The 22,267-nt window shown below is 35.9% G+C and overlaps 1 protein-coding gene across 2 annotated transcripts in view; it reads right to left on the reverse strand.

The window, feature by feature from the left end:
* Window positions 1–253: 253 nt before the first annotated feature.
* LOC149542517 (uncharacterized) overlaps window positions 254–22,267 on the reverse strand; it is a 175,498-nt gene continuing 153,484 nt past the window's right edge. Inside the window, exons 7-9 of one of the 2 annotated variants that reach the window (XR_016355470.1) lie at window positions 6,014–6,124; window positions 564–759; window positions 254–450 (exon numbers count right to left, since the gene is read on the reverse strand). Coding sequence is in view for 1 of the 2 variants with exons in the window: in XM_089797451.1 (XP_089653577.1) it covers window positions 628–759; window positions 6,014–6,124 (243 nt within the window). In the remaining variant the exon portion in view is untranslated. Of the gene's footprint in view, window positions 451–491; window positions 760–6,013; window positions 6,125–22,267 lie in introns of those variants that run through there. The other variant, XM_089797451.1, reaches the window with a different exon arrangement.

Consider the following 22,267-nt stretch of genomic DNA (forward strand, 5'->3'; position numbering starts at 1 on the left):
AACATCTTCCGGAAATCTCTATCTTTTAAAAAAAAAAAAAAACAAAAAAAATTAAAAGAAAAAAAAAATCCAGAGTCCTAGGCTCTGGACTCGCCCAGGACTCGGGTCCTTGGACTCGGCGAGTCCATGTGGACTCTGCTAGGACTCGGCCGAGTCCGAGTCCAGAGGCAGAGTGCCTCGGAAACATGGACTCTGCCTCAGACTCGCAGAGTCCTGGCATGACTCGGCGAGTCCCGTAACACTGGTAAGTATATTGAGAATCAATTATAAGTAATCCATTTAAATTAAATATAGCAAAATAGTGTACTAGGGAAATAGGCATATTATGCTAGGGCTAACCTAATCATGAAAAAAATTGCAGTACTTTCAACTTCGGCTTTTGGACGATTCCTTCAGTTAGACCACTGTTTTCAAGCCACACGAATATTCTCCGTAATAAGGCAGCTTGAGCTGGCAAAAGTTATGAATGATAAAGATAACCAACCACGCTATTAGATCAATGAAAACTATGCAATTTATGAAATTGTAAGGATGAAAATAGTATGCATCTTAATCCTTTTTACCTCCTTGCACCATTTTATTTAATAGTTATATTCAGTCTCCCATAGTTATTCAGTATGACTATATTCATGTAGCAGCTTCAGCAGAAGAGCTGATTCTCTTGACAACATGTACCATATCACCCACTCTAATTACTTTTCCTAAACAGACTTTAGGATTCAATGATTCCTCACAAATCAGATTCTGTCCAAAGAAAACCTGCACATACATTGATAGTTATTGCCATCGAATGAGAAAATGAACCTGTTTCAGGCAACTAAAACAACAATTTTTTATAAAACAAATCTCACGAGCTTTTCTATATATTATGTTGATTTTTGTTTTTTTTTTTTTTTGTGTAGCAACAGCTTTAGTTTTTATTATCCTTTAATAGAATAGTTATGAGCTTGTGAGGTTGCATAAAGCAAGAGTGATTTAATGTGATTTTAAAGCCAAATAAAGCAAGAAAAGTTTCTTTCCTTCCTTGCTAAGTAATACAGCTGGGCTCTATATATGTAAAGTTGTTGTAGCAAACTCTATTGTATTCTGAAAGAGAAAGTTTGCTGTTAGGCTGAATAAAAGATCCAACAATTGCTAGATTTTCCCCAAACTGGGGTTTCTTGGGTATTTCTGTGTGTTTGGCTTCTGTTATTTTGCTTCTGCTATTTAGTTTCAGTTAATTAACCCAGAGTATTAATTTGTTAAAAATTAGATAAAGCTTCTTTCTGTGATTTTATTGTGCAATTAATTTGCAACTAGGATATAAGAAATTAACATGGTATCAGAGCTCTAAACTCTGAATACAAAGCCAAGATTTGTGGTGCAGATTTTTGAAGAAAGAAAAAAAAATCAGATTTTTCTCTCCAAGTTTTCTTGTGGCTATGGCAAGTAGTGTTTGATACGAGGACAGAGTGTGTCCAACTTCTTGTAGTGGAAGGTTCAAATTACATCTGTTCTCAAGGAGAACAAGTTGTGGATCTATGCTAGTACAATAGTGACACCACTTACGAATGATCCTATTGCTTTGGATTCGCATGATGTCAAGGAGGCCAAAGCTCAAAGAATCATTCTTGATGGAGTAAAAGATCATTTAATTCCTCATCTATTCGGAAAAGACACTAGTAAGGAGATGTGGGATATGCTGACAAGATTCTATCAAAGCGACTACCAAAGTCGTAAGATGATGCTCAAGGACAAATTGCATAAGACCAAGATGTCCAAAGGCAAGAGGGTGACGTCTTATTTTTCCAAGCTGACACAAGTCAGAGATGAGTTGGCTGTTGTTGGAGAGACAATTGCTGAAGACAAGTTGGTGCATATAGCCTTAAATGGTTTTTTGAAGCACTGGAAAGTTTTTGTCAAGTGTGTGGTCGACAGAGATTGACTACCTAATTGGGCAAGACTTTGGGATGATTTTGTTCAAAAAAAAATCCATGAAGGTGCTCATCGAGGAGACCAAACAAAGAAGGCTCAAGATGAAGAAAATCTTGCTCTTGCCAGCAAGGGTAAGAAGTCTAATAAAGGGAAAACAAAAGGTTCTTCTACTAAGAGTGGTCAAAAGAAAGATCTAAGCAGGATAAAATGTTTTTGCTGCCATCAAATGGGTCACCTATGCCAATTAATGTCCAAATAGGAATAAGAAAAAGGACAACCAGAAGAAACAAGTTGCTTCTACATCTGAGGTGGATGAGTTTGCATCACGATTTGAGAATGGGTTTTCACTCATCGCTTGTCTCTCAAGCTCAATTGCCAACATGGTTTGGTATATTGATAGTGGGGCTTCTTGCCACATGACGAGAGTCAGAGATTGTTTCACTAAGTTGGAGGAGGAGAAGCTATATTTCTATATAGAGCTTGGTGACAATGCCAAGTACCATGCAACTAGTGTTAGCACTGTCAAGTTTCAGAGGGAGTCTAGTAAACCCTTGTTGGTGGAGGATGTGTTGTATGTTCCTAGCATGACAGAGAATTTAATTTCAGTTTTTACTTTGGAAGACAAGGGTTACATTGTAAACTTTGAAAGGGGAAAAGTTTATATTTGACGCAAGGATTCCAAAGTTACAAAAGTGATTGGAGTCAGACATGGCAGCTTGTTTCGATTACAATTTGAGCCTGCACAAACATTGGTAAGCAGTTGTAAAGGGCAAGGAGAATTGTGTCATAGGAGGATGGCTCATCTTCACTATGGAGCACTTAATGTGCTCAAGGAAATAGTGATGGGGAAGCCTGAGATGAAGACAGAAAAACATGAGGTATGTAAGGGTTGTGCTCTTGGGAAATATGCCATGACCAATTTTCCAAGTAGGGATAGTAGATTTAAAGGAATTTTGGATCTCGTACACTCGGATGTGTGTGGTCCTATGTCAATAGAATCCTTAGATGGGTAATGAGTATTATGTCACTTTCATTGACGATTTCTCTGAGAAGAAGTGGATATATTTTATGAAGAACAAGGATGAGGTCTTTGGTAAATTCAAAGAGTTTAAGGCTCTTGTGGAAAACTAGATAGGGAGAAAGATCAAGATACTAAGGTTTGATAATGGAGGCAAGTATACCTCAAATGCCTTCAAAGATTTTTGTGCTCCGGAATGTATCAAGAAAGAGTTGACAGTTATGTACAACCCTCAACAAAAATGGGGTTGCTGAGCAAGAGAATGGGGAAATAGTTGGAGCAGCCAAGGCTATGCTTCATGATTAGAACTTGCCTTGGTTCCTATGGGCAGAAGTTTGCAATACAGCTATAATTTTGCTGAATAGGAATCCTCACAAAGTATTGGGAAGATAGACTCCAAAAGAGGCGTTTAGTGGTAAGAAACCAGGTTTGGGCCATATTTGCATTTTTGGATGTCTTGTGTATTGTCACATTCTTGTGGAGAAAAAAACAAAGTTAGAACCAACTACAAAGATGGGTATCCTTGTTGGTTACAATGAAACTTCTAAGGCTTGTCAGGTTTACATTCCTTCCCTAAGGAAAACATCGTTTGCAGAGACCTAAGGTTTGAGGAGAAGAGGGTTCTTCAAAAGTCTAGCAGCTTGATTAATGAGGAGCAATCATCCACAATCGAGGTAGCACAAATTCTTCAAACTTTAGTCACTCAAGCTGGAGAGCAAGAAAAAAAAATCGAACAAAATGATCAGGACAAACAAAGGAATCCCGAGCCTCATATCCCTATTATAGAGAAGAGTAAAAATAGGGTAGCTGAGCAAACTTTGAGAGAGGCTCAAGAATATGTTGGTGGTCCACAAGATTCAGTCAAACAAAGAAAGGCTCCCAAACATTATTATGATTATGTAGCACTTATGAGTGAATTAATTGAAGTAGAGCCTTCCAGCTTTCAAGAGGCATCCTAGTGCCAAGTTAGGAAGGATTCTATGGTGGAAGAGTATTCTTCCATCATGAAGACTAAGCGTGTGGGAGATAGTACCAGGACCAAAAGATAATTCTGTGGTGGGCTCAAGATGGTTGTACAAGATTAAGCATGTTGTAGATGGTAGTGTGGAAAAGTTCAAATCTCATTTTGTGGCTAAGGGGTTTTCTCAAAAGGAAGGAATTGATTATGATGAGACTTTTGCTCCAGTAGCTAGGTACTCATCCATAAGAGCTACAATTTTTGTGGCTGCACAGATGGGGTGGAAGATTCACCAAATGGATGTTAAAACCACATTTTTCAATGGAGTAATTGAGGAAGAAATTTACATTGAGAAACCTAAAGGATTTGAAGCACATAGGAAGGATTCTCATGTTTGCAGGTTGAAAAGAGCACCATATGGACTCACGCAAGCTCCTAGGGCCTGGTATTCACATATTGATAGTTACTTGCATAGTGTGGGATTCATCAAAAGTGAGGCAAATTCGAACCAGTATTATGTTTAGGTGAAGGGTGAACTTCTCATACTGTTGTTGTATGTCGATGACTTATTTCTCACAGGGGCAGAGGGGCTCATATCACATTGCAAGCAAGATCTTGCAGGAGAGTTTGAGATGAAGGACTTGGGGTTGATGCACTACTTTTTGGGATTAGAGTTGTGGCAAAAAGAGGGAAAGATTTTCCTTGGATAGGGGCAATACTTAGTTGATATCTTGAAGCGATTCAAGATGGAGAATTGTGAGCCCATGTCGACACCACTCATGACCAATTAGAGGAAGATTGAAACTTCCAAATCAAAAGCAATGGACCCTAATTTATACAGACAATTGATAGGCTCTCTTATATATCTGGTCAGCACTAGGCCAAACATTTATTTTGCAGTGAACTCTCTCAATCAGTTTATGGTGAAACCTAAACGTGTCCACTGGATAGCTGCAAAGCATGTTTTGAGATATCTTCGAGGCACAATTGATTATGGGCTGAAATATGTTCAGCAGGATGGAGTGAAGCTTGAAGGGTCAATTGATGCAAATTGGGCAAGCAATACAGGTGACAGGAAGAACACTTCAAGATGTAGTTTTAGCTTGGGATCAAGAGTTGTCTCTTGGTACAATAGGAAACAAAAGTCAATTGCACAAAATTCTACATAGGATGAGTATATAGCTGCTAGAATGGCTACGTGTAGGGTTATCTAGCTCCGTAAACTTCTCGTTGGGCTCTTTGATAAGAAACTAGATCCTATAGTCATTTACTGTGATAATCAGAATTGCGTCAAACTTTTTGAGAATCTAGTGTTTGATGACAAGTCCAAGCACATTGAGATCAACTACCACTTTATTAGAGATTGTGTGGAGAAGAGGATAGTGAAACTTTGGTACAATCCTACAGAAGAACAGATAACAAACATCCTCACAAAGGCTTTGGCGAAGAATAAGATTGTATTCTTCAAGGATAAGCTAGGTGTTGTGCAGAACACCTTCCTCGCTAAGAGGGAGTGTTGATTTTTGGTTTTTGTATAGCTTAGACGGTGGAGTTTCTTTTAAGCAATTCAAGTTGAATGTTTAGCAACAACTGTAGTTTTTATTATTCTTTTATAGAATAATTATGAGTTTGTGAGGTTGCATTAAGCAAGACTGATTTTATGTGATCATAATGCCAAAGAAAGCAAGGACAGTTTCTTTCCTTGCTAAGTAAAGCAGCTGGGCTCTATATATGTATAGTTTCTGTAGCAAATTCTATTGTATTCCAAAAGAGAAAGTTTGTTGTTAGGCTGAAGAGAAGATCCAACAGTTGCAGGTTTTTCCCCAAATTGGGGTTTCCTGAGTATATGTGTTATTATCTTTGTGTGTTTGGCTTCTGTCAGTTTGCTTCTACTATTTAGTTTCAGTTAATTAACCAAGAGTATTAATTTGCTATAAATTATATAGAACTTCTTTCTGTGATTTTATTGTGCAATTAATCTGTAACTGGGTTATAAGAAATTAACATATTATTTAACAGTTTTGATCACATATGTTCTGACCAAACAAATGAAAAAATACACTGAAACTTTCTAATACATTTCCATTGTTTATTAATAATTCATATGAGATTCACATGCTCACCTTTCCTTTAGCTTTCTTCCCTGAAAACAATATTTCTCCTGATCGAAACTTTGTTAAGGTTGTAGTGGGTTCCTTTCCCACAATTCCTGTTTCTTGATTCACAGTAGGCACCTGAGCAACAAGGAAACACCTATTAGCTTCTTAATTTCGGTAACCCATACAATCACTCATTCAAAATGATAGAATTTCAGATATATTCATTTTCTCAGCATTCAATTTATATGCACTACAGGTGTGACTCACTAGTAATGACAAGGAGCATTCATATTTCAATTATCAAAAGCTAATTTTCCTCTTGGCTTTTAATTGAAATGTGTAAAAAGGGGGTTTGCTACCAGATGATTTAAAAGACTTCAAGTCACTATCAAATTACTGCATGTTTAACCCACGAAATTGTACACCTACATAAGCTATAAACTTTCCTTTCCAAAAATAGAAGAAGCTAGAACCCCAACAAGAAAAAAAATTCATCTTGCTATTCCCACTATTTTATTCACTGGAAATCAAAGAGTTTGATAGTAAGAAGCCTTTACAAAGAATCACTACTTGGAGACTGGCAAAAGATAGATCTCCAGGTTAGGGAGGGCAGCAATTCAAGTTTTACGATGTAGTTTCTGGATTTGTTCTACAATTATCAAGCAGCCTTGGTCAGAATTTATTACAAGGAAGACAAATGTAGAGATTACAAAATTAATTCCCATTTACTCTTAGCGTTGCCCACAAATTTATCAAGCTTTTGCTTGGTATTAAGAGCCAAACTATTGGCTCCAGGGGCCAAAGTCAGTGAACTGAAGTTTGATTTTTCCATATACTGTGCTGACCATTTTCTGCCAAGGAGATTAGAGGAAGATTCTTGGATTCTAAATAAATTGTCTTGCTGTTTGTTTGTTTGTTTGTTCGTTTCGTGTTTTTTCCCTAAAATTGTGAATAAGTTGTCTTATTGTTCATTGGTTGTTTTGTTTTATTGTCAAATGGACAAACATTTTTTTTGGTTTTCATTGTTTTAAAATTTAAATATAAGTCAAGGTCTCTCTTTTCTTTTTCTATTTTCTATTGGAATTCGTTATTTTCCAAACTTCTCGTGATAGTCATAGGAATGACAGTTATAATGGGTTATTCTCTGGGCCAACTCTGTGTAATGGTTACCCCTGATTTTTTTCAGGAGAATGTTTTGCAGGTTTGAATGCCAACATGAACAATAACTGATTGGTTTTGTTTCATATTTCACTCACCATTAAAGAGAGTTCATTAAACACATTGCATTAGAAAGATTGAATTAACCAATATGCATTAAATAGAAAGTTCACTATAACTCTTCAAAGCATGATACATACAATCTGAAAATTAAATTCAATACAGTGAGCAGATATGGACCAATGACAACGATAAAGATTTCAGTCCACAACATCTCAAAATAATCTCTTGCCATTTTTTCCTTGCTTCAACAGGAGTACAAGAAGTCTTCTGCAGCTGGTCCTTGAGCTTCAAGTGATAGCTATCCTCTACCCCTTCCAAGGACCTAAACAAAGTACGACCAGTGGTTTTGTCAAAGCTTCATATGAATGTTGCCTACACACAAAGGTCTGAAAATTCCTTCAAATCAGCCCCAAAAGACTCGGAAAGCTAACAGATTTTTGTAAGAACTCCGATGGTTCTACCACTGTCCCAACTGTCTCTGGATGTTATTGTTTTTGCAATTATATGGTTTTTTGGCAATACAGGGAAATTCAAAAGAAGATGCTTGGAAATAACAAATTACAATGCAACTTCCTTTAACAATTTTTATTTCATTATTCTTCTATGAAATACTTATATTAACAAATACAATGCACATGAATCTTATTTGAAAATGAATTAAGGAAAACCTGTTGACTGTTTGCATGCATCAAATTTACTCTCAAAATGAGAACGCTGCCCCTGAAAATCATCTCAGATTGATGCTGAAGATTAGGATTAATAAGGCACTCTTTTAAAAATGTGCCATTAACTGTCAAATACTGCCCAGAAACTCAGAATGCAACCTCACAAACCTTAGCCACTGACTATAGATAGTTGGCAGCTGCCTAATTTTTTTTATAATCTCAAACACAGACCCCTAAAAGGGTTGCAATCTGCATTCAAAACATCCTCCATTCTTTGCTAACATTTGCTGAGATAAAATGCAGGAAATTACTCTCAATTTGATCACCATATAAGCACAATGATGGCTCTGATTTAAACCACCCTCTAGCACAATTCACAGGTATAGTCTCAACCAATTCAAAGTGCACCAGACTCTGAAGGGTTCACCATTCTTCCAGCCTTCAAACACTGAAATCCTTGGCTTAACACAACTCACAAATTCACCAAATATCAAATGCACAATAGATGATTCAAACTTGCATTTGAAAGCATTTATAATTGCTCATGGCAAATTAACCAATAGCTTCCAAGACACACTTCACATGAATTAAAACATAGCTTAGCCATTTTGAATTATATTTGTTTTTGTTGCAAAGTATGAAATATAAAAATTAATTGTATATCCCTCAGCCCCTTGGCGCCTAAATTTGACTTATAACTTAATCATTAAAAGCTCATACCAAACTTTATAATATAAGCTTTTAATTTAATCATTAATTAAGTGAAACTACATTAATGATTCTATACCAAATACATACCTCGTTAACTCCTTCCAATGACTCATTTGAAATAGAGATGTTTGCTACCAGAAAATGACACCAAGAAGCCCTTGCCAAAAATAGCTCTGACCATAATTTTGACTTACTATAAATAGTAGGTTGCAAATTGAAATCTTTGTCGATGTCCCCACAACTCCATGTTACTACCAAATGTTTAGGTGCCTCACTCAGAATAGTAACCCTAACTTTTCTTGAAATAATAATTTACTATAAATAGTAATTGTGCGAATTTGACTCAACAAAGAGCAACCTTGAACATCCTTGACGCAGAGTTAATGGTAACTCCTGTCCCTCCTTGGGTGTGCATATCCATGTATCCAATTTGGAAATGTATCCGATACTGCTCAAAAACACATTGAATATTGTACCCACGTCTACCTAAATAAACTTGATTTTCCAATCATGCCAAATACTATGGGATTTGATTTTTTCAAAGATTTGACGTAACTCTTCCCAAATTTAATTTTTAAAAAAAAAAACTTTATTAAAGCAATTTTTTTTAAAAAATAAATAAACAAAACCTGCAGAAAATGAGTTAGACAGATAAAATGTTTTTCTATTTCAGCAACTTGTTTTTTGGGTTATCTTCCAATACAACTCTACTGCGTTTACATATTGTAAATTGTTAAATTAACTTATAAATATTTATGTAGCATTTATGTGTCAAAATTGCTTTTGAAGTCACGAAAATCTCCTCTAATAACTTAGAAAACTGTGTTAGATATATGTATATGTGCTATTCATTAATGTCATGTCCATATCCATATCGGGGGTCTTAAAGGCCATATCCATGCAACTTTTTCTTGATCACAAGAGTGCGAAAATAGCCTCTGGCTCGACCAACAGAGACCTTATAACCAACTGATTAGCCTACAAAGGTCATTGATAGGTGAATCCTCACTACAACTTGAGGTGAAATAATATGGGGACATTACAGTCCACCTCCTTGGAATTGATTGCTCCCAAGCAATCTCGCACACAACAACTTACCGAATCCATTTGAAAGGGAGTCGCACCTCTATTGGGATCCCATGGATAAGTATGCATATTGTCCCTATCATCACCAGCTAACTCCTATAATGACAATGTCATCCATATAGTCAACAATGTCTGTGAAATTGAACTCAATACCAAAATAGGTGATGCTGAAGAGGGAATATCACATAGAAGCAACTCTATAGGAAGACTAGATTTGCCCCCTTTTTGTGCAAAATAAGTTGTCATACCAACCACCATGCTCATGCATTGACAAACTGTGCACCTGGAACATTTCCTATACAAGAGGATCAAATGTAAAGTTGTATGCACTCCTCACCATGCACACCTCTGAGATTTCTTCTGAAACACCTATTTGTGATCTTGGTGCACTCATGGGATCTAAAACATTGTCATTAATTATCATTGTTAGTGAATTAGGATTGATTACTATATTCTGTAACTTGTAATAGCACTTATAGATATTTATGTGTCTTCCAAGTTATTATATGAAGGAATATATATATGAAATAAAGAGGCATGTCTCTTGAAGAGACATGTCTCTTTAATATATTAACCTACTTAGTTATAGTTATAATACAAGTAATATATTCTCAATATATTATAATGGTTATATATATATATATATATATATATATATATATATATATATATATAACATAAGTTAAATTATTCCATATATAATCTCTGCTATATATTATTTATATATCTCATATATATAATATAATTTATCCAACAGAATTATAACATTAACACTCCCTCTTAATGAAGAAGGATTAAACACATAGATATTATACCATAGGTAATATTTCAAAAATAATACATATAGGAAATCTTTGATCAGAAGATTTCTAGAATATGATATCATGTAAGTATTGGCCTATTAGAATATCAACATATGATATTCACCAATTACTATTTGATATCATATTTGGTAACATGAGCATTGGCCTATCAGAATATCAATCAAATGATACTCACCAAATACTCCAAGTAATGGCCTATCAGAACATCAACTAAATGATATCCACCAAGTACTCAATGTGGTAATGGCCTATCAAAATATCAGGGCATGATATACACCAAGTACTGAAAATATATCTATACAAACAATTTGTAGATAATCAAATTAATGATATCAACTGCCTAGTTGTTGATTTACAAGATAAAGCCCTTACATGAAACACTTTCACAAAAATGAATCATGCTACAAGTTATTGTAAGGGCGTCACTTTACAACAACTCCTAATACAAGTGATAATCATTTAGAAGTCGTCACTTCTTCATGATGTACACAGGGGACAGGCTCATACATGTATGACATCAAAAGTTCCCATGAAGTCTCCATGAATATTGTCATGTGGTGTTGTCACAACATTCACCATAAAACATGTTAGAGAATAAGGTTTCTCCCTCTTAGTTTGATATCACCTTTTCTTACCTCTTAGCAAAAGGTTCTTTCCGATGAAGTGTCAAACTTCCTCTGAATCTGTTATCATCCTTCTAACCTCTTGGTAGCAAGTCATGTAATGCTTCCCTAGTTCAATAGGTATCTTGATAGCATAAGGTCTTCCAGCCTACAAACATGAGACTTTATCCCATGAATCATAGTCCTATAGCTGTTATAGTTTCTAACTAGTGAAGAATCCATCAACAAGGTCTACTCCTTCTGAACCAAGAGCATCAAAAAGTTTGATTGGAGCATTTTATTTTCTGCTCCCTCTCTTTCTCCAAGGTTGCCTCTAGTGAACTGTCAGACTCCCTCTCATATTGTCAATCATCATGGATATTCGCTTCAAGAGACTCAAATTATCCAACCTGATCGTCAGATGATTAATGAATCCTAAATCACAGCTTCTTTGAAGCTACTATCATAAGATTGAGTTAGCACAATATTCGGTAGCATGCCTAATGTACCAATCTTCTTTTCTTGAGGATAATAAATACTTATCTACAATAATAATATATCATCAATACAAGTTGCTCCAATGAAGGTCCATATGCATCAAATTATTAAAAATGCCTCCATATAAACATTTGTCAAACAATGGGAATGAAGCAATGGATATTTTCCCCCCACACTGCGAAATTTCCACTCTTATATCATTTAACAATTTTGCATCATATCATTATGGGAAACTTCTTTATGTTCTAATTTTTCTTCTTTGCAAAGAATCATCCTTATCTGAAGATGCCCATTAACATCCTTCCTGATGCGATTTGCTTCTTTCTTCCTTCCCAAAAGTTTGTGACTAAAGGAACTGCAACATCAATAAAATTCACCAGCTACAATTTGATTCACAACAAGCCTTGATGCAAGGCAAATCATGTTGTTCTAGAGACCACCACAAATCGAGAGTCACCTTCCAACTCTTCAAATAATATTTGTACTGTCAAATGCTGAGAGATTATCAGATCCAGGACAATAATCTTGACATTACATGATAACCGTCACTGATCCCAGCAAATGGAGGGTCTAATGCGCTTCAAACAAATAATCAACACACACAGACTTTGCTCAAAATATTTGCAGCTGCAAACACAAAGAGCAGACAGAATTCACAAACTACCTTCTTCAGTGCAATGTTAATGGCGGTTTATTCATGCTAGCATTCTCACATGCCTCTGTTACTCGAATGAATTTTTAACCCATATTATATTATCTTACTAGAAACAAAATCTATATACGGTAGAATGTTAGAAGAATATTGTCGAAGGAACGAATAGTTTTCATGATGATCTCTTAATCATCAAGTAGTCACACCAATATAGAGAGTCCATGATAGAAATTTTGTAAGCAGTGTAAGCTATTGTTTGGATGACTTGATGCCTTCAAGGACGATGGTTCTTTGAGGAAGCCCACACACAAATCTAGCGCTGAAGATCCAACAACTATTCATGCTCTCACACGTCACCCAATACCATGCATATGCTCTCACACAGACCCAGGAACAGATATTTTCTGACCAGATGGGATGATAGAGCCAGTGCTTAACTGAAGGCTTGACAAGGCATCTATCACCTAAGTGAATAGCTTAGTCTTATATAATCGTTGTCTTCTCATTAACGCCAACGCCTAAAGTCCCTCCAATACATGTAAACTTTTTCGGTAGCCCATATCATCGCTATTGTGATTAGACACAGAAGAAGACTGAATGGTGTTTCTTGTAGACATTGTCTTGCTTGTCCTCTGCTAATAGCAGGGGCCACACCTACACTCGATAGTGCTTCATGGTGCTAGAAGACATGGGCAGATTAAGATGTGCTTCATCAGGCTATAAATTTTTTGTGATCTCAACAGAATCCCACTGATGAGAATTTATAGCGACAAGGTTTTCCCAGAATCGTAGAATTTATAGTTTTGCTTTATCCCACTTACTTGACTCGATGTGGGTAGATTAAGATCGCAGGTGCTGTTGAGATCTGACTACTGGGGGTCTTCATGTGGTATATTCCCAGAATATTTCTCTGTGATCTGCCTATATAAGTCTAGTGAAACACAATACATAGAAGTCTAACCAGTCAATTTTCCATTTTATTTGCTTAATATATCCATCGTAGATATAGCTGAGAGAAGCTACTACCAATTATATTATGGCTATTTCAATGCCAAATTCCAAGTTCACGTGAAGGGAAATAAAGAAATTCGTTGCTTAACATTTTAATCAAGTTCGAGCCTCTAGATGCAATTCAATAAGCCCAAAACAGTAAGCAGGTGTAACCTTGATCTGGCAGCAAGATAGATCTGCTTCCTATGAGAGAAGATCCAACCATGACCTTTCATAGAGAGCACCCAATCGCTTGATCTGACCATGGCTCTAATACCATGTTAGTGAATTAGGATTGATTACTATATTTTGTAACTTGTAATAGCACTTATAGATATTTATGTGTCTTCCAAGTTATTATATGAAGGAATATATATATGAAATAAAGAGGCATGTCTCTTTAATATATTGACCTACTTAGTTATAGTTATAATACAAGTAATATATTCTCAATATATTATAATGGTTATATATAGATATATATATATATATATATATATAGATATAAGTTAAGTTATTCCATATATAATATCTGCCATATATTATTTATATATCTCATATATATAATATAATTTATCTGACAGAATTATAACATTAACAATCATTAAAGGGGGACCAATATCAAACTCAACTAGCATATTGTCATAAGACAATGCATGAAATAAGGGATTGTTCACAAACTGAACCGCACTAATTTGTTGATTAGAACTATGTAACTTTGTACTACTAAAGACATGACATGTGACTTGCTCCACCTAAATCATATCATGCCTCCTTATGTTCCTACTCTCCTCTCTACAAAGAGACACAATGCGCAAACTTCCCCATGTTATGCTTCTCAATACATATCTCATGCTTGGATACTCAAACTTCATCCCCATCGAGCGTAGGTTGAGTAAAGTCCTCAATATCTTGTACCCATCACATAACCAACACAATGTCCATCTCCCCCAAGTTGACCACGTAAAAATCCGACGGCAACTTGTAGTCATCAAGAAACAATGAGAGTTGCCATATACATCTAGTATAGATAGGAGTATAGGCATATGCCACCCTAACTCGGAAACCAGTAATTTCCACCACGTGAAGACCACACCTCCTAACAAAACCCTTGTGAAAGAAATTTTGTGTGGCCCCAGTATCTAACATGACAATGCGATGTTGCCCATCCACCAAATCTCTAATCTTGAAAATAAATAAAAGTGATACTATGGTGGATAATACTATCAATGACTATAATGTCCCCATTTTTAGCAGGTTCATGTAGTTGGCCAAGTTAGTTCCCCATAGCGACCCTCGGGAGTTGGCGAGGCGTTTTGGGGGTCTCAGTTATGGATTTATCATATTTAGTAAGTTTAATTTTAGTAGTTTCTATTCTTGGCAGTGCAGTGGGTGGCTTGGCAATTGGTCATCACTTGCGGTTGATCAAGTTAATAATTGCATGAGCTCTTATTTGTTTATTATTCATTCAGTTGCACTATTATAATAATGTTTATATTATTATAATAATGACTTTTGATATTTCTAAAAAGCAAGTTGGAAAGTTTCTAGTGTTGAGTTCTTTTCGAAAACTTCCACGTTTTCTGAAGTGGAGTTTTATGGAAACTTTTGCCAACGAAAGCTTATAAATGAGAACTTATTTCATTGGGAAAGGCACGCCTAATTATATATTTGATTTTGTACCTTTGTGACTTTTTTCTTGGGTTTTGAATTGTATGTCCTTGCTGATGTATAAGAGTTGGAAATTCTTAGAATTGCATTTGCAATTTAGCTACTGAGGTATAGCTAAGATTGCCTAGCTTCTCTACTGTTCATCACTGTATCTGAGAAGTGTTTTCATTCCACTACTGAAGTATAGTGGATTTGATATAAGCTAGAAATTCTCCTACTATTGTTTGCTATGACTAAGGAGAGGATTCTTCCAGTTGATTATCTACACAACTGGACTCATCAATTTTACCCAAGGGCAATATTACAGATCTGATTGGCTGTCAGCTCCATTTCATTAGCAAAGTTCTTCCCAAACTGGTACACAGACCTGCATTTTGGAGGCTAGGTGTGAGAGGAGGAAACTCTAACATTGCATGAGAGTTGTTGGGCCAAACAAATGCAATCAACAAGGAAATCGATCATAGTGTTGGACCTACGGTTGTTTCTTAAGTGAGCCGTCAAATACATATGGCCTGCGGTTGTCTTCCTAAGTGGGTCGTCAAACACATATGACCTGCAGATGTTTCCTAGGGAGCCGCCAAACCCCATACAAACACTGTCAGCTAATTATCAATTACGAAAACTTCATTGGGAATTTGAAATTCATTTGGTATGTGGTCAAATATATTGGTGACTGTAACTACAAGCTAGTGTCACGTATAGGAGCCAGGTTTTGAGTTATATGATTTGTTTTGGAATTTGATTATATAAAACTTTGTCTCTCCATTATTATTAAAAGAAAATTCTGGAATTGTTGCAAAGTTATAGCTCCTTCCTTTGTGTTCATTATATACTCTGAAAATATTCAAAAAGAATATATTTGAAAATCAAAGAGAACAACAAAACACTGTTCACTGGCATACATAGTACTATTGGGGCATACATAGGGTTTTACAGTGACAGTTTGGCATCAGGACCAAACTCGAAAGAGACCTTTTGACCCTCATCTAAATCAGCCAGCTGATGTGAACTTTCAGCCTCATCATCATCAGAATATACCCACACATCATAAGGTTCTTCACACCAGCAAAAAAGTTGTCTCTTCAAATTGTCACGTGTTCCTCATCATGTTTTAAAACTAATTTCTTTCTTTCATCAATAATTGGCAGGTGTCCTCATCTAAAGGTAAAGTGGTGTGTTTAGGTTGTGCTTGCCTCTATTCCCCTAGCCCTTTTGATGGCTCCCTGCAAAAAAGGGCAGGTCAAAAGCCTTGAGCCAACCTATTAGTGGCTCCTTTAGTTCCTTTGTAAATAGCATGAGCAATCATTTCTCTATCACATCAAGAACCATGACAAACCATGGCAAAGATTCTCATAAGCTCAACAATAGGCTCAAAATTTTCCACCTACCCAAGCTAAGCAGGGTCCTGAAAATATGTTTCTAGATCCATGTGATAAAAATGCTCTATCAACCTCTCAACAAACTTTTGATATGATGTAATCAAATTATGATGCAAAATGACCATACCATGATGCCATCACTCGTGATCTACCCCACCCAAATGCAAAGATGCAAATTTTATAGGATCCACCTCAACCATAGGCCTAAGTGTTAAAAATGTGTCAACCTTACTCATCCAAGCTCGAGTAGTGTGTTGGCTAAAAACTTGTAAGTCATTGTGATCACAACTTACAAAATTGTGGCTTTAGGCAATGTCTCATGATATTTCTCTCCCCTCTTAGCAATAGGGGAGGCTCCCTTCTTTCCATAGGTGGCTTCAATAGGAACTTAGCTAAAATTACAAAAAGGGTGATCAATCTCTCTTTTTTCATTAATGATTTGCATACGTCTTTCCAACTTAACAAAAAGTGCTTTATTTCTACAATAGTACTGGTGACCCTAGAATTGACATAAGACCAATGCCAAGGGTAGTAGTTTACTTTTTATATTTGTGAATAAGTACAAGAACCAAAAGTCTCCTGTGACTATCCCGAATCAAGATTCAAGTGGAATAACCAGTAAAGAACAAAATCTCTTAATAAATACTCTCAAAAATAATAAAAACACTTACAACTGAAGCCCACAGTCTTCATCTCTAAGTAACTGCAGCCACTATCAACTAGAACAATTTTTCCTCCTGTAGCACAAATTCTTCAAAAGTTCAAATTGGCTCTAAATGCAACAGGAAGCTCAAAGTTTGCACAATTAAATTCAAATCTTGCTTGAGAAAAGCTCCAAAACTCACAATAAATATCCAAGAAATGTCATCACATAATAGCTTGAATTGGCACAAAGTCTCAAAACAACCTACCTCTTTTATTGACAATAATTGAATTTACATCTAAGCTCAAAGTCTTGCGAAAACAATCTAAAATTTTTTTCTCACATTGCCAAAAGATGATTATCTACAATGAGCTCCCTCCTTTTTATAGGAAAAGAGTGGAGGGAAAGATGGAGAAAGAAGGGGAAAACCCTTAACCACCTTGACCTTCCATTCTTTGGTAACATTCATTGACATAAAACACAAAAACTTCCTCTCAATTTTATCACCATCTAAGCACAATGACAACTTTGATAAAAACCACCCTCTAGCACAATTCACCGATATAGTCTATGTTGGTTCCCAAAACCACAGATTGGAAATCCAAGAGCCTATCAATTCTCCAATAGGATGCCACAATTAATTCTGGCCAAAGAATGGGAATATTTCTTGATTCCCCTACACTTCAGGCTTCGCTACACCCAAGTAAGTAGACTTTCAGCTCAAACGCTAACTGCTTGGTTCAAGGCTTTTCTATAGTGAATTTAAGCTTTGTGAGTTCTCTGGTTGACAAAGTCCTCAAACTCGATCAAAATGGAATTGAATGAATGTTTTGTAAAATATTTGTAAATAATGGATTTGATGCTTGTAAGAAGGAAGATATAGATTTTCTAACTTCAAATATAAATCCAATAATATTTCAATGGTTTAAAAGACAAGTGCCTTTTCTTATTTGGCAACAAAGTCAACCACAATGAAGATTTTCACGTACAACTTTACAAAATTCTACGCACATATACTGTCAACAATTTAATAATCAAGATGTGACAGATCAAATATATATGCTATCTTACATTAGTCAAGATTGAACTTTAACTCGTTTGGTAGGGAGACAAACTAGACACAAATATGGAAACAATTTGATATTTACTATATCTATGACGATCACATTTAAGATGCTAAATGATCGTGTCCACTTCTCTGATATTTAAACTGTTTACGAAATTTAAAGATAATTATAAAGGACAAATCAACTACAATTTAATTCTCCGTGCCTTAAATATAAACAAAAGGCTATTTATTTATCATTAAAATATAATGTGAATTTATATTACAAAGCCATTTTTAAGCTTCTTATCCCTCCATACAAAATAAACATATTACATTTGTCCTTCTCTTCCAAATGTGTCTTATTCTTTTGACACAAATGATTAATCTTTTATATCTCACCCATATATGGGTGTGTCCATTCAAAAATAAAAGACATGTTTCTTATCACACCACTTCATTATATTATTTTATTTTTATTTTTTATAAACAAACCAACCTCAAATTGATTAATAAAATTTATGAAGTATGTCTCTAAGAGGTTTCAATTAAAAATTATAATCTTGGATATTATGCACTATATTGTTATTCCAAAATACTTCAGATGGCTTATATATTCCTATTCTTCGCACATAAGGGGTTACCGTCAATGGTCTTTTAGGGTCCCTTTGGCAGCAAGAATACGAATGCAATAAGCATATGTAAATTCTTAAAATTTCAAATTCTCCATTTGGGTGCACCAAATTGGCATTGTGAATAGGAATACATATTCCAATTTTGGCCCAAAAATGAGCATTTGCAATTCCACCTAAATAGGTGGAATTGGAATACGTATTCGAATTCCAATTTAATTTATTTTAGAAAACATAAATTTTTGGGTCCATAAATTCCCCATCAAGTTTTGATGGAACCAAACAAGAATAGGAATACGTATTCTTATTTTCTATTCTAGAATAACAATTCCAGAATACATATTCATATTCCCATATTCTTATTCCTGCAGCCAAACAGACCCTTATCTCTTTGTTGCATTTGAATCTTCTTCCCCCATTGCGAGTGTCGACCATATGAATTTCGTTGTTCTTCCTCTATTCTTTTCCTACATAGCTATGTCCCAACGTGGAAATTCTAGTTTTCCTTCATGCTTCTTTCACTTTCACATCTTTATCAAAGTTGCGGGATGCCCAAATTTCATTCAGTTGGAGAAATGCAGAATATCTTGATCAAGCGTTGGAAAACAGAAAGGACTCGAACATTTTATTCAAATGTAGAAACTCAGAACCGTATTTTTTGGTATTGCTTAATACATCATCTCCATTGATATTCATACACTTGGTAGTGGTGTTGCTTCTTCCTAGTACCCGCGAATTTCATCAATGATATGCCACTTCACATTTAAAGGCAGATCTCCTTGATCTCGCACTTGTTTGAATACCCTCTCAAAGACGACCTCAAGATAGGAATGACACTAGGCTACTAGTATTGTTTTTTATAATCACAAAAATTGGTTGAAAAATGTATAGCTTTACACACGAAAGTGTTGAGGCCTTCCTTAATAATCTTGGTGACTGAATACATTCTCAAAGTTTTACGACAATTACCAATAATCTATTTGAAGACTTAATATTCACCGAGCAATAGCAAACTTCAAGCTATACTGGTGGCAATGCTTTTTGAATGGAATAATTAATCCCATCCCAGATATTGTTCAAAGCAGCTTCAAGACAAGAACAGTATCATTAGTCACAAACGGATGGGTTGAAGAGTCTTCCTTTGTGTTCTGGAATTTCTTGTTAATATTCCAGGATTGGAGTGCTTTCTCATCATTTGTCCTAGCCTTCTATATTGCTTGTCATCGCTCTAATCAAGTCTCTTATTTATCACTTAAGATATCGCACTCTTTTAACATTGGAACTACCATATTGTTGATAATCCATTTATCGTTGTATTGCGAAATACTCGATGGCACCAACATTTCTGTCTGCATGCACATGTGAGCATGATATCCGGTTCATTCATTTCGATAAATAGATGCAAATTCATATTCCATCTGTGAGCAACCAATATTACTGGTGGCTATCTGTATGCGTTAAATACTTCTCCAGGATGACATGGAATATTAGATTGCTCCTATCATTTAAACTTTCGCTTGCCTGTGGAATGAATCGATTCATGCTCGTAGTTGTTGTTATTCACAAAACTGGCTTTCAATTTTTCAGTTCAATGAAGAATATGAGCTATTGCATGTAGAATCAAACCAATTTGTCATCTATTGACCATGTTGTTCAGTGTTGAATGCTCTATCGTTCATGTGGAGGCTCATATCTTCTTGAATGATGTCTGATAACAATCATTGCTGTTTTTGAAAGATCCCTGATGGATCTCTTTCGCTAATCTGCTGTAATTTTATATTTTTAAATTTGTTTTCCCTGTTTATTAAAATTTTCTTGCAGAGCTAAACAGAAGTTGTAGAAGGGTTTGATTGTTTTATATTTTTGATGATTTTTCAATAAGTAATAGCAAAAGTACAATAACATGAACCAGTTCTGAGAATGTATTCCAAATTTAAAGCAAAGTCGCTTCAAGCAGTTTTTTTTTAATATACGCCTAATATGTAACCAGATGAAGATTTACAATAATATCCAGATGATTACAACCAAGAATAAAGTCAACCTGAAGGCGTAAAGGTGAAATATGAGCCCAAAAGAAAGCTACGGCCAGAATCTAGCTCTTAAATGCTGTATGTGGAAAAGTAGATGGTTGCCAGGCGCGGCCATATAGCTGCAAAGTGCCCATACATGGGTAAAATACCCGAACCCCAACTAAAACCCTAACTCAGTACTGTGTTCCCCAAAAGAAAAAATGGACAATCTCCAAGATTCTTTTGACTACAAGAATCCACACCACTATTTTGGGGCTACATCCCAAATAGGGAAAGCAAGTGAGTTTGGCGTCCCAAATGCTGAAAGCTCAATCAGAGCCCAAAACACAAATCTAAAATGTCATTTGTCAATAATGCCTTCGAACTTTGCCTTTACCTCCTTATAACCCACCAAACTTAGCTCGAATCCTAAAAGTGTCCCCATGTAGCGTTGGGTTATAAAATAATATATTTCTCATTTTTAAAGTGGTCAAGTATCCAAAAAATGACCTTTTCCCCAATAGAAAGAAATCCGTTACCAAAATGCTCTGAGTCAAAAGAGAAATATTTAGAAAAGTTCAAGACCTTTCCAACGAGCTATTACACCAAGGGATATTCACCCAGATGAGGCCAAAAAACTCCTTATTACTCCAAAATGGCTATAATTTAGCCTTATTTAAATTATTCAAATGCTAACTTAGGAGAATATTTAAATATATTAAAATATTTTCCAAATAGTGAACTGATAGCCAAAACACCTCTACAAGGTGAAACTGAACTCATCACCTCCTATAACTGATGCCGGATAATCTAAAATAACTGACAGTCTCATCCCTCAAAATTAGGGATACTCCTAAAAAATAGGAATGTCTCCGAATCTCCTGAAACTGAAACCATAGAATGATCTCGTAGAGACTCAAGAATGTAACCCATCTCCACCTCCTAAAATGTAGGAAACTCCTCCTACAATTAAGGAACTGCTCTCCTACTTTCTGAAACTCCAGATCCAACACTGTGTACCCTGACTGAGTCCCTAAACACCACTACCAGCCTACGAGACTCTAATGATAGGCCAACTCTATCGTCTCTGATGTCCACTCTAGAAAGGGGACATGACAATCCTCCCTTCTCGGAGATTGCTTGTCCACAAGCAATGAACAAACTCCTGCCGCACCACTTTGATATACACTCCTAGGTGTGTGATATGAAGCAACACATCAAGGATCGCCAAATCAAATTCACTGCATAGGATAATACCAGGATCCCACACTGGATGAGAGTGTTCCCACAACCAAGGTGGTAACATACTTGAATCCCTGTGAGACAAGGCGTCAAACAAAATAGCACCCGGATTCCAACACCATCTAAACTAGCACCCATCCATCAGGTATAAACAGGGATAACTGGAAACCTCTATCATGCCATATCTCTCCGCAACCACTATGATACCACCACAAAAGTAATAATCGTCCAAAGCATCATGTCTGCTAATACCCACATCATCCTGTAACCATGATCCTAGATGAAGTCTTTGTGATATAGATGTGATAGCCCATGTCGGAAACTGCTTCAAATAATGTTGGATCGTTTGCTAGTCCCACCAACCAATCCTCCCAAACTGTTGAGTCAGGTGCCTACAGTCAATAACTC

The sequence above is a fragment of the Cupressus sempervirens genome, chromosome 8 (genome assembly GCF_028749045.1).
Source record: "Cupressus sempervirens isolate cs-2001-9-10 chromosome 8, ASM2874904v1, whole genome shotgun sequence".
In the NCBI taxonomy this organism is placed as follows: Eukaryota; Viridiplantae; Streptophyta; class Pinopsida; order Cupressales; family Cupressaceae; genus Cupressus; species Cupressus sempervirens.